The sequence below is a fragment of the Eretmochelys imbricata genome, chromosome 8 (assembly GCF_965152235.1).
Source record: "Eretmochelys imbricata isolate rEreImb1 chromosome 8, rEreImb1.hap1, whole genome shotgun sequence".
NCBI classification, from domain to species: domain Eukaryota; kingdom Metazoa; phylum Chordata; order Testudines; family Cheloniidae; genus Eretmochelys; species Eretmochelys imbricata.
In genome coordinates, this window is record NC_135579.1 from 44,003,125 (window position 1) to 44,019,333 (window position 16,209).

Below are 16,209 nucleotides of genomic sequence, written 5' to 3' on the forward strand. Positions count from 1 at the left end.
GCTTAAAGGCTTACTATGTAAATTATAGTACACTACCATTCAAGTCACCTGTGCATTCATGCCTTAGTATTGTGTGCAGGGGAGAAGGTGAAAGGCATCTGCGAAGCAGAGCTGAAGGTCCCTGCTTTGCAGACTGGACTCTTCCATCCATCGTCTGTCCCTTCACCAGAATGCTGCATGAGTGCTTGTGCTGAGGGTAACAAGCAGAGTAGGGAATGGGGTGTGAAAGACTTCCCCAGATTAGCCGACTGGTAGACCTGGCTGTAAAATTTCATGAAAAATTTTGATTGTGGGAGAAAATTCATTACCACAAATTGGGATAAAGAGTAAAAAATTTGAATTCTTTTACAGGAGGAAACATTCTGAAAAGTTCCATTTCAGGAGAACTGGAAGAATTTTTTGGCTTTCTCCAGGTAGCTCAGCTCTCTGTGCTGCCCAGCTCCCTGGGAGTCAGACTGCCCAGGGGCTGAGGGAGCCCAGGCTGGCAGGAAACAGGTAGACAGTCACGCTCTCACCAGCTTACCTGCTACACTTCTGTGGGAAGACACAATTTGCATGGAACATTTCTTCCATCTAAGCAGCATTTTCCAACAGATAAGCATTCTGTTGGAAAATTTTCAGCCAGCTCTGACTACCCAATGAACTCCACTATCCTCAACAATGCATCAAGCAGCATGGGGCAGAATAGGCTTCTCCCCACTCGGGCAAGCAGAATTGTGATGGCAGGCTTCAAGTGTGTAGTCCCATCACCTGCACACTGAGGTTACAGCCCTTACCAAGAGAATCAGATTTTAATGAATGAGGCTCATGGTATTTAAAATTCTTAGCACATCAGAAGAAGAGCATATAAGTAAGGAGCCTACAGATGTATCCTGCACGGTATGACAGTGTCATTGCAAATAACAGAATACTTTCACATGTATGTTTGAGGTTGGAAAAAAGGGGAAAAAGGCAAACCGTTCACACAAATAGAGGAAATTAACCAACCCGTACAGAAAACTATGAACAATTTCATTTATTATGTGACCAAAGCAACTGAGAGGGGGAATAATGTGTCTTTTCTGTTAATATCCTTTGTATCTTCAGTCTAAAATGGCATTTGTTTTGCTGTCTTATCATATTATGCATTTATGTCTAATTTGATATCCTGTGTCACCGTGAATAGTATCAGCTTCCATAAAGGACATTACCACTGAATAATAATGGGAGAAAAATTGTACTCAACTTCATTCTGAGTATTACATTCCATTTTGGACATTGTTACCAGACAGATATTGGCATGTTGCAAGGAATTCAGAAGAGAGTAACAAAAATGATCAGGGATTTGGGGATCGAGTTGCAAGCTCAATATATAAATCTAGAGGAGGAAGAGAACTATTATTATTCAGCAACTATTAGCTACCCCTTTTTGGCCATTACACTCCTGATCTACCAAAATCACCAATCCATATTTTATGTGAAAAATAAGACTAAGAAAGATTTTGTATTTATTAAAACGGCTCAAAAATTCTAAGGGCCAAGTTATAGCCAGCCCTGTGTCACTGTGCTATATGGGGGTGAAGAGAACACAAAGAGTCCCTCCACCCACAGTGCACCCATGCACGAGGCAATCTTAACCTTGGGAGTCCAAGGAGGAAGCCCACCAGCACTGTCTAAAGCAGTCCTTGGCCAAGTTGTCTGGCAAGACAGGAACATGGCCTTGCCTTGCCTTCCATGCATGTGCAAGCAGCAGTATAATGGCACTAGGAAGAGCAGTGGCTGCGCACTCCTAGCCAGCTCCACCCAGAGCACAAGAGGCATTAAGCTCCATGCATTCCCCTGGCTAATAACAGCCATCATTTTGCCCAGTGTGTCTGGTAAGAAAAACACAACTCAGACACTTAAAAGGCCAGAGACGACATTTACATGTGCATTCAATCCTCTGGCCAGTAGGCTGTAAAAATAGCTACAGATGCTCATTTTCTGGTCAGTCTGTTACAATACAATGCCTTCCATTGGACTCAACAGATGGTAGAGTTATTGAGTGCATATTCCAGGTGATGAACATATATCCAAATTAGACTGATGGCTAATTTATTCTTCAAAACCAGAACTCCTCCTTACTCACCTATTTAATAATCCAGTTTGTTAATTGTTCTGGCATGGACATTTGATGGCTACTCTATTTCAGTTTTACAAATAAAATCAGTGCATCATACTGCCAGGCAAAGGAGAATGCTACTATATAAAACATCCATAATGAAATGGGAAATTCATCAATAAGGAAAGATACTTACTAGTTGGGTATATACACTTGTTTTAGCTTGCTTTCTGCTTCCGCTGCTTTCAATCGTTTCTTAAATACAAAAGAGAAAGTTAAAAGTGAAAAACAAAAAATAAAAGACGAATGTTCACACCATTTTAGCTGGGAGTCTGGCGATTCAACCCCTAGCACCTACAGATCTGTTAATGAACAGTAATGAAATTCACTTCCTGGCATTAGCGGCTGTCATGTATTCCCTTTCTGACACAGAAATATCCATTGAAAATCAACTGTTGGCATTAAGAGTCAACCAAAGCATCTTCTGTGAATTCAACCAATCCATTTCCAAACCTACAGTCAGACAACTTCTCATAAAGGACACTCATTGCATCCTCTTTTAGTCCAACAGGAATGCGTGTGCTCAAAGAAAGATCTCAAGTGTTCTGGGCTTGTCCTCCTTGTTAGCTCATACCCAACCAGAATATACCTGAACTGGTACAACATCTTATTCAGAGTGATCTCCTGACCAGCTGCATCGTTTCAGAGAATGTGAAGAGATTTTTGTTCAAAAAGGAGATGCTATACCTATCCTATGCGTTGTTTCCATAACATATACAAATTGTGTTTGAGACCTTCCCAAAATAAGTTAGTAGCATAGGGTTATCACACCATTTATCTAGTAAACAAAAGGTCTGCAGTTTGTAAATCAAGCAGAAACACACATATTGGAGATTTTAAGGTCAAGGGCTAGACCCAAGGGTTTGCAGTGATCTTGGGGGTTCTTCACCTTGCCCTGCAACACATGGCTGCAGGTCAGTTGCCAGGATTGTCTGGCTGTATCTCACAAGAATTTCCCCAACACTGTGGGGACCTCAGGCACTGGTGCACCTTGGTGCCTTCTATTCTCTGACTGTGGCACATAACAATCTAATCTGCTGTGGGCTGTGATACTTTGATCTAATTTCAGCTGTTGGGTTCAGTGTGTGGTGCAGGGCAGTGTCAGTGGCCAGTGATACACAAGAGAGCAGACAGATATACAGTTTTGACCCTAATAAACTAGGCAGTGAGCAGCACAGTTTTGATTGGTTGACAGACTTCTCACAGAGAACAGCCACCTTGTCCCCACTTCCAGGGGGCTGAGTTTTCATTGAATAATCAAGGAGTACCTTACAAAAGGAGGGAGACAAGCAGATTCCCCTCAAAGCAGCTGCCTTATCAGCAGTACTGGGAAAGTGTGCCTATCCAGTATCTAACCCCATAATGACAGCCACACATAGCAGTGAAGAAGCAGCTAACTACTGTGTCAGTGGTGCTCACAGTGGAGAGAGAGAAAGAAAAGGATAGGTTCCTGTCAACATATCCCCATCACACCAACTTCTTTCATTGTCCCATGTTCCTAGTGCTTAACTCTTTATCTTGCTGGAAGGGGAGGGGGAATCAGTGTACGTCTGCCTCACAGAAAGAGTTAGACAGTCAGTGGCGAGCTGAGGATGTCAATGTGAAAAGCATTTGAGGGAGGAAGGGGTAATGTGTGTGTGTGTGTGTGAGAGAGTGAGTGAGTGAATTATGTAATCTGTCTGATCCAGGCCAAATACACGTGGCCCAGCCATATATCCTTACCCTCAGGCAAAGTCTCCATTGGAGGGAGTTAGCAGAATATGACTGTTGTACACTTTCTCTCTCTCAAGCACTCCATTTTACAATCCAGTTGTAAGTGTATTAGATCTGAATATTACATCAAGTATCAGAGGAGTAGCTGTGTTAGTCTGTATCCACAAACACAACGAGGAGTCCGGCAGCACCTTAAAGACTAACCGATTTATTTGGGCATAAGATTTTAGGGGTAAAAAACCCACTTCTTCAGATGCATCTTAAGTGGGTGTTTTACCCACGAAAGCTTATGCCCAAATAAATCTGTTAGTCTTTAAGGTGCCACCGGACTCCTCATTGTATTTCTAAATATTATGGTGATGGGTATATCAGAAATACCTACACTGATCCACATTTTATCTTCCTTTGCAACTAACCTTTCTGCCACTTTACCCAACACTTACAGCTAGTTTTCAGTAACCAGATTTCTACAGAACCCATTTTTATGTTTCTGTATTGTATTCTGACTATTTAAGGGATCACCTTATCTTCACAGTTAGACAAAGATGGAGGAAATGAGCGCAAATAGTGGCCAAAACTGGCTGGTAAGTGTGCGGGTTAAGGAATGCCAGGCATCAACCTCCTCCCACAATATTCCAACTGCAGGGAAGCAACTCCATATGAACAGCATGCACTTGGTTCTCCAGTCTGGGAGCCATGAGGAGGCAGAAGTAAGGAACAGCCAAGGGAGGGCTGTTTTACACAGCATCCTCCTCTCACACACAAATTCCTGGGTAACTTCCTGCTAAAATTAATGCTGACCTTAAATACAAAAACATAAAAAGATTTTAGTTTTGTTCCCCTTCCCACACTTGTGAGACAAATTCCAAATCAGTCATTTGAAAGCTTCTCTAACAGACAGGAAATTAAGGGGCATATGTGATAGGAACACACATGGCAAACCCACATATTTCTCAGACTTCTATAGGATGGCTGAAGACTTCTGTGGCAAGGGAGGTATTTCTAGTGCTTTGGAGCACTGTGAAATCCACCTGCTGGACTGATTCCCAAGGGGAAGTTCAAAGCAGCAATACTCCTCCTTTAAAGACAAAGGCAGCTCCTTTTAAAATTCAATGGACTGTGTTGAATCTCTCTTACCTGCTGAACATATCTATCTGTAGTTTTCCACATGTAGTAATATTCTATTATGCTGGTTAAGGACTTCCATGGAAGCTAGGGACATGAAGAAAAAGCCACAGTCATCACAAGAAGCTAGTGCCTCATTGAAATTCACAAGAATCTTTTGACAGAAGCCTTTCAGTTAAGTGTTTTATAGACTATAATTCCTCCTAACAGAGAAGCCAGTCAGTGCCTATTAGGGGCACCAACCATTCTTGGTGGCCATATAAAATAAATGCCATTCAAGTACAGTGCCTTCACTTCAGAAGTGGGGCAGAGGGTAGGTAAAATCATGCTGTGCTGGTTCCACTTCAGGCCATTCAAGGAACAAAAGGCCAAGTGCCACTCTAGCTCAGACTCTGTTTGAGATGAAGTCCCAGAGCAGAGCACAATTTAATTGCACAGCCTCCATTTATACTTACAAAATCTTGTTGAATGTCAGTGAAGTCTTTTCCATATTTTTCCAATGCTTCCTCAAAGAGATTTGCCTCAGAAGCAGACCACTCTTCCATTTCATCCCTACACAGGACTGGCCCACCCTGTGGCACGAGGGCAGAGATCGCCTTGGAAATGTCATAGACATTTCTGTGCAAAGTATCCATAGCGTGGAACTAAACAGAAGTTTAAAAAAAAATAAAATTAACAAAAGATGGGCATACAAAAAGTAAAATGCTTAGACATGAAGCTAGCGACAAGAATCAGATGTGTTATACATATCCCACATGCTGTAATTAGGGGGGTAAAATATTCCACTACTATACATTAGTAAGAACTTCCCCAGTCCTAGACTGACCATTCACTACTAGTAAATGGGTGCGATGGTCACCTAGTAATGGCATTTTTTTGGAAAAGTTGATCCCACGTATCCATAATTTCTACTCATCTACTCCAGCACTAATCTGATTCAGTCACTAGATGTAAAAACCTAATGAAATGGTACAATCGTAGAAACCTCTAATGGGAAAGCCCTGTTAGATTCCATCCATGAATGGAGCAGAGGTGAGGGAGCCTTTGAGGGCAAGCCACACAAACTCAAATTTATCGTGCATCTTCTTTTACTCATAATCAATAGCAATTACATTACAAACAAAAAAACCCGTATCAATGCATCTTACTAACTACAACCTAATATAGAACCAAAAATCCCTTAAAAACAGTTTAAGTTCCAAAGTGCAAACACACCTCAATCAAAACCACACCAACTAGGGCAGAGTTAACCTTGTCTGTGGTTGATAATGGATAATTTGCTTGGAGTAGGGATGTGATGAGTGAGAGAGAGAGATGATACAGGGTGAAGGCCTTACTCTATTTCCTAATTTTGGTGGTTTTAAGTTACAGGTTATTCACCCTTAGGAACCTTGACTGTTCTTACAGTTTTGTGCATTATGGATTTATTCTACAGTGCTTTGTCCTGTGCAGTTGAAATGACCCAAGCACTGGGGCTTCCAATACTTTCCTTTGGAGACTCTTCAACAAATTCATGCATCTCATTGTCAGGAAGTTGATACACAGCTTGAATTTTCCTTTTTGTCTCATTAAATACAAATGATTGTAAAACATTACTTTATATCACAATACTACCACTTGGTGAACTTTATTATAAATAGAGCCCTACTAAATTCACAGCTCATTTTAGTCAATTTCATGGTCACAGGATTTTAAGAATCATAAATTTCATGATTTCAGCCATTTAAATCTGAAATGTCAGGTGTTATAATTGTATGGGTCCTGACCCAAAAAGGACCCCAAAAAGAAGTCTCAAGATTATCGAAGGAGGTGGTGTTGTACTGCTACCTTTACTTCTGTGCTGCTGCTGGCAATGGTGCTGCCTTCAGAGCTGGTCAGCTGGAGAGCAGTGGCTGCTAGCTGGGAGTCCAGCTCTGAAGGCAGAGCTGCCACCAGCAGCACCGCAGAAGAAAGGATGGCCTGGTGTGGTATTGCCACCTTTACTTCTGCGCTGCTGCCTCCAGAGCTGGATTCTCAGTCAGCAGCCGGCACTCTCCAGCCACCCAGCTCTGAAGGCGGCAGCGCAGAAGTAAGAGTGGCATGGTATGGTATTACCACCCTTACTTCTGTGCTGCGGCTGACGGGGAAGGGTTTCAGAGCTGGGCATCTGGCCATCAGCCGCTGCTCTCCGGTTGCCCAGCTCTGAAGGCAGCACAGAAATAAGGGTGGCAATACTGTGACCCCCCTAAAATAACCTTGCCAGCCCCCTGCAACTCCCTTTTGGGTCAGGACCCCCAATTTGAGAAATGCTGGTCTCCCCTGTGAAATCTGTGTAATATAGGGAAAAAGTATTCAAAAGACCAGATTTCACTGTCTGTGACGTGTTTTTTACGGCCATAAATTTGGTAGGTCTCTAGTTATAAATAACTCAAAATAGAGAAGGAACAGTCTGTACTGAAATTGAGCAAATACTACTAGGGAACAATACATTTGATAGCCAAGTTTTCTGTTCTGATCTTTTTCACCCATAGATAGCTAGAATATTCCCTGATTTTTTGGAATTGATCAGATGCAGGTGTTCCAAAGTTATCGTGTTTCACACAGCCAACTAATCTGTTGTTTTCAAGACAGCTATTTAAGAACATAAGGATGGCCATATTGGGTCAGACCAAAGGTCCATCCAGCCCAGTATCCTGTCTGCTGACAATGGCCAATACCAGGTGCCCCAGAGGGAGAGAACCTAACAGGTAATGATCAAGTGATCTCTCTCCTGCCATCCAGCTCAACTCTCTGACAAACAAGGCTAGGGACACCATTCCTTACCCATCCTGACTAATAGCCATTAATGGACTTAACCTCCATGAATTTATCTAGTTCTCTTTTAAACCTGGTTATAGTCCTAGCCTTCACAACTTCCTCAGGCAAGGAGTTCCACTGATTGACTGTGTGAAGAACTTCCTTTTATTTGTTTTAAACCTGCGGCCCATTAATTTCATTTGGTGGCCCCTAGTTCTTATATTATGGGAACAAATAAATAACTTTTCCTTATTCACTTCTCCACACCAGTCACGATTTTATATACCTCTACCATATCCCCGCTTTGTCTCCTCTTTTCCAAGCTGAAAAGTCCTAGCCTCTAATCTCTCCTCATATGGGACCCGTTCCAAACCCCTAATCATTTTAGTTGCCCTTCTCTGAACCTTTCCTAATGCCAGTATCTCTCTTTTGAGATGAGACCACATCTGTATGCAGTATTCAAGATGTGGGCGTACCATGGATTTATGTAAGGGCAATAAGATATTCGCTATCCCTTTTTAAATGATGCCTAACATCCTGTTTGCTTTTTTGACTGCCACTGTACACTGTGTGGACGTCGTCAGAGAACTATCCACAATGACTCCAAGATCTCTTTCCTGATTAGCTGTAGCTAAATTAACCCCCATCATATTGTATGTATAGTTGTGGTTATTTTTTCCAATGTGCATTACTTTACATTTATCCACATTAAATTCAATTTGCCATTTTGTTGCCCAAAAACTTCATTTTGTGAGATCTTTTTGAAGCTCTTCACGGTCTGCTTTGGACTTAACTATCTTGAACAGTTTAGTATCATCTGCAAACTTTGCCACCTCACTGTTTACCCCTTTCTCCAGATTATTTATGCATAAATTGAATAGGATTGGTCCTAGGACTGACCCTTGGGAAACACCACTAGTTACCCCTCTCCATTCTGAAAATTTACCTTTTATTCCTACCCTTTGTTCCCTGTCTTTTAACCAGTTTTCAATCCATGAAAGGATATTCCCTCTTATCCCATGACAACTTAATTTACACAGGAGCCTTTGGTGAGGGACCTTGTCAAAGGCTTTCTGGAAATCTAAGTACACTATGTCCACTGGATCCCCCTTGTCCACATGTTTGTTGACCCCTTCAATGAACTCTAATAGATTAAAAAGAAAAGGAGTACTTGTGGCACCTTTGAGACTAACAAATTTATTTGAGCATAGGCTTTCGTGAGCTACAGCTCACTTCATCGGATGCATTCAGTGGAAAATACAGTGGGGAGATTTATATACATAGAGAACATGAAACAACAGGTGTTACCATACACACTGTAACAAGAGTGATCACTTAAGCAGCAGGAGAGTAGTGATAATCAAGGTGGGCCATTTCTAGCAGTTGACAAGTCTTTTTTTGAAGTTTTCTTGTTGAAATTCTTCAACAAAAAAACTCCAACAAGAGACTGCTGAACTGGAATTAATTTGCAAACTGGATACAATTAACTTAGGCTTGAATAGAGACTAGGAGTGGATGGGTCATTACACAAAGTAAAACTATTTCCCCTTGTTTATTCCCACCCCCCGCCCCCGCCCCTCAGACGTTCTTGTCAACTGCTAGAAATGGCCCACCTTGATTAACACTACAAAATGTCCGTCGTCCCCCCCCCACTCTCTTGCTGGTAATAGCTCACCTTTAAGTGATCACTCTCGTCACAGTGTGTATGGTAACACCCATTGTTTCATGTTCCCTGTGTATATAAATCTCCACACTGTATTTTCCACTGAATTCATCCAATGAAGTGAGCTGTAGCTCACGAAAGCTTATGCTCAAATAAATGTGTTAGTCTCTAAGGTGCCACAAGTACTCCCTTTCTTTTTGCGAATACAGACTAACACGGCTGTTACTCTGAAACCTCTAATAGATTAGTAAGACATGATTACCCTTTACAGAAACCATGTTGACTTTTGCTCAACAATTTATGTTCTTTTATGCGTCTGACAATTTTATTCTTAACTATTGTTTCAACTAATTTGCCCGGTACTGACGTTAGACTTACCGGTCTAATTGCTAGGATCACCTCTAGAGCCCTTCTTAAATATTGGCGCTACATTAGTTATCTTCCAGTCACTGGGTACAGAAGCTGATTTAAAGGACAGGTTACAAACCATAGTTAATAGTTCCACAGTTTCACATTTGAGTTCTTTCAGAACTCTTGGGTGAATGCCATCTGGTCCCGGTGACTTGTTACTGTTAAGTTTCTCAATTAATTCCAAAACCTCCTCTAATGACACTTCAATCTGTGACAATTCCTCAGATTTGTTACCTAAAAAGAACAGCTCAGGTTTGCTAACATCCTCAGCTGTGAAGACTGAAGCACAGAATTAATTTAGTTTCTCTGCAATGACTTTATTGTCTTTAAGTGCTCCTTTTGTATCTCGATCGCCTAGGGGCCCCATTGGTTGTTTAGCAGGCTTGCTGCTTCTGATGTACTTAAACATTTTGTTATTACCTTTTGAGGTTTTGACTAGCTGTTCTTCAAACTCCTTTTTGGCTTTTCTTTTTACATTTTTACACCTAATTTGGCAGTTTTTATGCTCCTTTCTATTTATCTCACTAGGATTTGACTTCCATTTTTTAAAAGATGCCTTTTTATCTCTCACTGCTTCTTTTACATGGTTGTTAAGCCACAGTGGCTCTTCTTTAGTTCTTTTACTGTGTTTTTTAGTTTGGGATATACATTTAAGTTGAGGCTCTATTATGGTGTCTTTGAAAAGTGTCCATGAAGCTTGCAGGGATTTTACTCTTGTCACCGTACCTTTTCATTTCTGTTTAACTGACCTCCTCATTTTTGCACAGTTCCCCTTTCTGAAATTAAATGCCACAGTGTTGGGCTGCTGAGGTGTTCTTCCCACCACAGGAATGTTAAATGTTATATTATGATGGTCACTATTTCCAAGCGGTCCTGTTACAGTTACCTCTTGGACCAGATCCTGTGCTCCATTCAGGACTAAATCGAGAATTGCCTCTCCCCTTGTGGGTTCCTGTACCAGCTGCTCCAAGACGCAGTCATTTAAAGTATCGAGAAATTTTGTCTCTACATTTTGTCCGGAGGTGACATGTACCCAGTCAATATGGGGATAATTGAAATCCCCCATTATTATGAAGTTCTTTATTTTGATAGCCTCTCTAATCTCCCTTAGCATTTCATAGTCACTATCACTGTCCTGGTCAGGTGGTCGATAATAGATCCCTACTGTTATATTCTTATTAGAGCATGGAATTACTATCCATAGAGATTCTATGGAACATGTGGATTCATTTAAGATTTTTACTTCATTTGATTCTTAGTGTGTGTACCACAGGAGATGACTAAGCACTGGGCAGGAAACATTGCAATAAAATTCAAAAATGGTTGGCAGTAATCTAATTGCAGCATTTACCTAACTGTACCTTTACAAAAGCAGTAGCTGAATCTCGATCACAATCCACCTGTCCATCCTTACATGTGCCTATTGCTGTAGCAGAGGTGCACATTTTACATTTCTCTCAAAATCCTCTTAATCTTACCAGTGTGATGTCCCTGGAAGCTGCAGCAGCACTCATGTGCAAACTTGGCTGTCTGACAGAACTACTGCAGTCTAGGGCCCGGGCAAATGTACCAACAGAGCTGAAAAGGATTAAGAGAATATTAATCTTGCATGCAAAGTGAATACAGGAAAATCCACACACACAATTTCTGAGGCTAGCAGGTTCACAGTGAACAGCGCTGTCATTTGTCGTATCAGGACTTACAGTTATGTTCTGGCTCTGAGCCGGAGATCCTTTTCATCATGTGGCTTGCTATTACATATGCTTCATTCTGCTTAGCTCACAAGGCCTTAAGTTACGTTCATGCATAGCAGGAGGCACAAGGAGAGAGAAACTCTCGGGGATCACATTGGGGTGTATCCTTGTCACCCCACCCCGCAAGAGATATGGCTAGGTCAGCCTGGAACTTGGAAACCTGATCTACATCAAGTTTCAGGCACATCAAAACCCTTTCCATGAAGATAAGAGCAGTTTTTAATTAACTGAAGGCACGAAGGAGAAGAGATAGCTGCCAAGATAACAGGTGGAAGGAGGAACAGCAGTGATCCAATCATCATCCCTCTAAGAAAGTTTCAGAAGACAGTCTATTCACATTTAAACAGTTTCACATTCTGCAACCTATGTCCTACATTTATAGTTGGTGGTGGTGGAGGAGGAGGGAGATAGCAATCCAACTCTTCTTTCCAGCCTTTCCAGCTTACCATGCCCATTATATAAACTCATTACGCCCCCAAACTCACATGACCTTCCTCATTCCCAGCCTTTACCATATCCACATTCACCACTTGTCACACCCAGCTTGTCAGGTCTTTCCAAATTTCTCAGATATATCAGCGGGTGGGAGTCTTGGCAAGAAGCATACTATTATTTATATAAATAAAAAAAAAATGTGTGTTCTCCCCTTTTCCCTCATTTGCCTCCCCTTATTTCCCACTGGCTGTTGCTCCCCAATTATCTGTTCTCCATTTTCCTCCCTCTCACTGTTCCACTAGAATCCACTGTGATGTGTCTAAGGTTAGCTTTAGTAAGTTTTGCTTCTCTACTCATACTCTTCACAGAAAGTAGAAATGCTGTGGGAGCATCAACACAAAACTTACTAAAGCCAATGAATTCCACAGTGAATTCATCTTAGCTCAGCCACAATGCAGGACGAGAAAGGGTATATCTAGATAAGGAAAAACGTGTTAGCAAATGACAAACAAGCATTAGCTAACCCCGAGCGAACTCTGACATTTTCTGTAGTATAGATACAAGCTAATATTTTTATTTCAATTTAGCCAACCGAGGTCAACCCTTGGCTCCCCAGTTGGTCTGAGCACTTAGTCTAGCACTTTAAGCTGTCCCAAACTGGACAAGCAAAAATTGCTAGTCATTTTTTAAAATATTGATGAACGTTCCCTTCAATAGCACATTCGAGAATCAGAAAAATAAACCATTTTGTGTACACTGAGATGAGTATGAGCTCTTTCCATCTTGCTTCTTAACAATATTTGTCATTTTATTTTGAAGAATTATTTCCCTTTACTATTTCACTTCACTCACTCGTTTGTTCCCTACTATGCCCTTCAACAGCATCTTACTCAACATGCTAAACTCCTACACTGATGGTTTTTTCTTCTCGCTTGTGCTAACTGCATCAAATGTGTTCACGCTACAAGTCCTTCAGTCCCGTATCCTCTATCACACTACATGCTAACGTGTTCCTTTATTTCTTCTTGGGTTGGCCTCTTTTTCCTTCCGTCTTGATCTGTTAGATGCTTATCCACATAGTTGTCAGTACTGCATTTTACATAACCAAACCATGTGAACCTGCACTCCCTCATTTTTTCCATTTCTGAGTGTTACTTTGAGCTTGCTGCCAACATACTCCTTCCTCATGTGGACTCTTGTTTACAGTACTCATCCATCTCAACATTCGCATTTCTGTGGAAGTGATCATTTGCTCATGTTTCTTCTTTATTGCCCAATACTCCCAGCCATACTTTCAAACTGGATAGACCACAATTCTATAGATTTTCCCTTTTAATCTTATTGGTATCTTCCTGTCACACATTACACCACTTATCTCTCTCCATTTGAGCCACGCATTTATTATCTAAGCTCTGATTTCATCGTCCCTTTCCCCAGAGTCTGGAGCCCAGATACTTGAAACTCTGCGTTTTCGGTATTGTCTGCCCACTTAGTTTCAACCATTATTCTTCAGTGTTCACATTACATGCCACATACTTTTTTTTTCCTCCTCTGCTTATTTTGCATCCATGTCTCTCCAACACATCTCTCCATTTATCAAGATCCTCTTCTAAACTATATTTCCCCTCACTGCATAGAAGGATATCATCTGCAAACAACATGCATCAAGGTATCTCCACCTGTACGTTCCCTGTGAGGGTACCAGGACGAGGATAAACAAGATGTTCCCTGATGTTTGGTAAATGCTAAATACTTTTTTGCAATATTCATCAACAGCCTTCAGAAAAGTTTGAGCACATGCTTAAGTGCTAGCCTTCAATTAGGAATGCTCTCCTGAACCAGTGCTAGAATGGGTACCACCATCTTGTGAATTCAACACAACGAACACTTACAAGTGAAAAATAGGAAAGCTAAATATCTTTTAAAACCATGACCCCAATTCAGCAAAACACTTAAAAGGGACATGTTTAGTTTATCATTCCTATACAGCAATGTACATCAGCAACAGAACTGACAGTTTTCTGAATCAGGGTCCACGTTATCAGATGCCCTGCATAACTTGCAGAAGTTCCTAGATTCTAGCAAACCCCAAGTTCCACTAACAATTAGTAACTTCACCCATTCTCCTCCCTTCAACATCCAATAACATTTGACTCCATTCACTAACCACACCCCTCTCTCCAATTACTTCACCCATTCCCCTTTCCTTCCAGGCTTTCAGACAGTTCTGTAAACTTACCTGATAGGCACAAGAAGAAATTTGATATTCTCACCAATTTCATTTAATGTTTTAGAATTAAGTTTTCATTCACAGAATTAAATTGGAGCCTAATGGGTCTACTGTGAAAAACTTTCAAATATATGCTATGTTCATGAAAACATTTCAGAGTAATGAGATCAAGATTTTTTTTTTTTTTTTTTTAAATAAAATCATCATGGATTGGGGTGGGGTTTTGAGCTGGAAAAATGTACATTTTCAACATCTATTAACTGTACAGATTTTGAAGATTTTGCCCCAAAATAAATTGTATCTACATAATCTAGCAATGCTATTTGAAAACCCTTACCACACTCCCATCAAAATGTTAAAAATAGGTATTTCAGTAAACTCTCAGGATATGGTTGTCCATAATGCCTGTATTTTATCTGCATTTTGTGTCTCAGATTGGGAACAACTATTCAGTCTCATACCCCATTTAGGCAAGCGAAACACACCTTTTTCAGAAAGGAGAAGTGAACGAGCAACCAAAAAAGTTCATACCAGAAGACAGAGAAACAAACATGAACACTGGGTTTGGGATAGGAGAAGGTGAAACAAGAAATCACCACCAAAATAAAAAAAAAAAAAAAAATTCTTTAGTTTTTTTCCCCAAGGAAAGGCCAAATTTTCTTACCGTGCTACCACCAAGAACTGGTCTATCTGTTTGTCTATTAGCGGATTAAATGCTTCCCAAACCTTTGTTTCAAGTTTTGATTGATCTCTTCCATCTTCTTCACCTGGTTGAAATGCAAGTTAGAAATGTTTTGGCATAGCAACTTTCAGAAAGAATAAAAGTTTTTTCTCTTCTGTATTTCATCTCACCCCAAAATTATGTAACTGCCAGGCCCTTGGTCTATTAAAGCACTTTATCTTGCTGTTTGTGTCGCCATGGCTGGAAAGCCTTTCAAGCAGTTGCCTGTGGCAACTGCAACCCAGCTACACAGCTATCTGCTCTGCCACGGTTATTGCAAGATATAGGCTATGTTCCCACCATAGCTGTGTCCCTAGATCACAGTGGATCAGCTTTCGCTAGTAGTCAGGATATCTGGTAAACTTTTTTAAGTCTGTTCATATCCACGCTATCCCATAATAATGTCCATTTTCAAGTCTTGTGGCACATGGAGAAGTGGACTTGTAACTGCTGTCCAGACAATATGGTCACCTGATCAGTGATAATGGGATGTGGGCCAAAAGTGCAATACAATGACAGTCTGGACAACTTTTTCACCATGTCACGCAGGAAAAGTTGGCCTATATGTTTAGTGTGTTATGTCTATAGAAAGATGTTGCATACTTTAATATTTTTTAAACAAAAATGTATTCTTACATATCATCACTGTATTTTCCATTCTAAAAATGACCCAAGCAACCCCTAGAAATACCAGGAAGTTCATGCTGGAGCATAAAGTTCAAACACACCATGTGATTGACAATGATAACAGAATGCTGAGAATTTGGGATCTTTCCACACAGTATGCATATCACACTCATTTATCCATTAAATAAATTTTTAATGCACACCTTCATTGCTATTATTCCTTCACTTCTCCTCCACTTTAAGGCTTGCCACATTTTACAGTCTCTATATTAGTGTACCTCTTTTTCCTCTATCAAACCTTTTACTTTCACCTTCCCTGTGTCATTTGCCCCATTGTTCCCCTACATTTTTTACCTTTCTTCCTCCCATTCTTTTTCTCTCTCTTCATCACAAAAACTCTCTCCAGTCCCCGCAATACACATTCATCAACTGATGGGGGAGGGGGCGGGGGGGGTGGCGGCGCTGTGTGGGGGAGTGGAGCTGTATGAAGGACATCAGCACACAGTTTGGTAAATCTTTTCCTGGACCATCTTCCCTCACTATAGTTTCTTCTCTTCCCAGCCCAGCAAACATGGGCCTCCCTTTTGTTCTCTAGAAGATCCTTCTTCCCTCAGC

At 41.0% G+C, this 16,209-nt stretch overlaps 1 protein-coding gene across 5 annotated transcripts in view; it reads right to left on the reverse strand.

Moving 5' to 3' along the window:
• The window catches only part of MTA1 (metastasis associated 1), a 142,589-nt gene that overhangs the window by 64,351 nt on the left and 62,029 nt on the right, over positions 1 to 16,209 (reverse strand). For all 5 annotated transcript variants that reach the window (XM_077824301.1, XM_077824300.1, XM_077824303.1 and 2 more), the window contains 5 exons: positions 14,911 to 15,013; positions 11,306 to 11,405; positions 5,434 to 5,622; positions 4,991 to 5,065; positions 2,277 to 2,335 (listed from right to left, as the gene is read on the reverse strand). In XM_077824301.1, the coding sequence (XP_077680427.1) occupies positions 2,277 to 2,335; positions 4,991 to 5,065; positions 5,434 to 5,622; positions 11,306 to 11,405; positions 14,911 to 15,013 (526 nt within the window). The remainder of the gene's footprint in view (positions 1 to 2,276; positions 2,336 to 4,990; positions 5,066 to 5,433; positions 5,623 to 11,305; positions 11,406 to 14,910; positions 15,014 to 16,209) is intronic.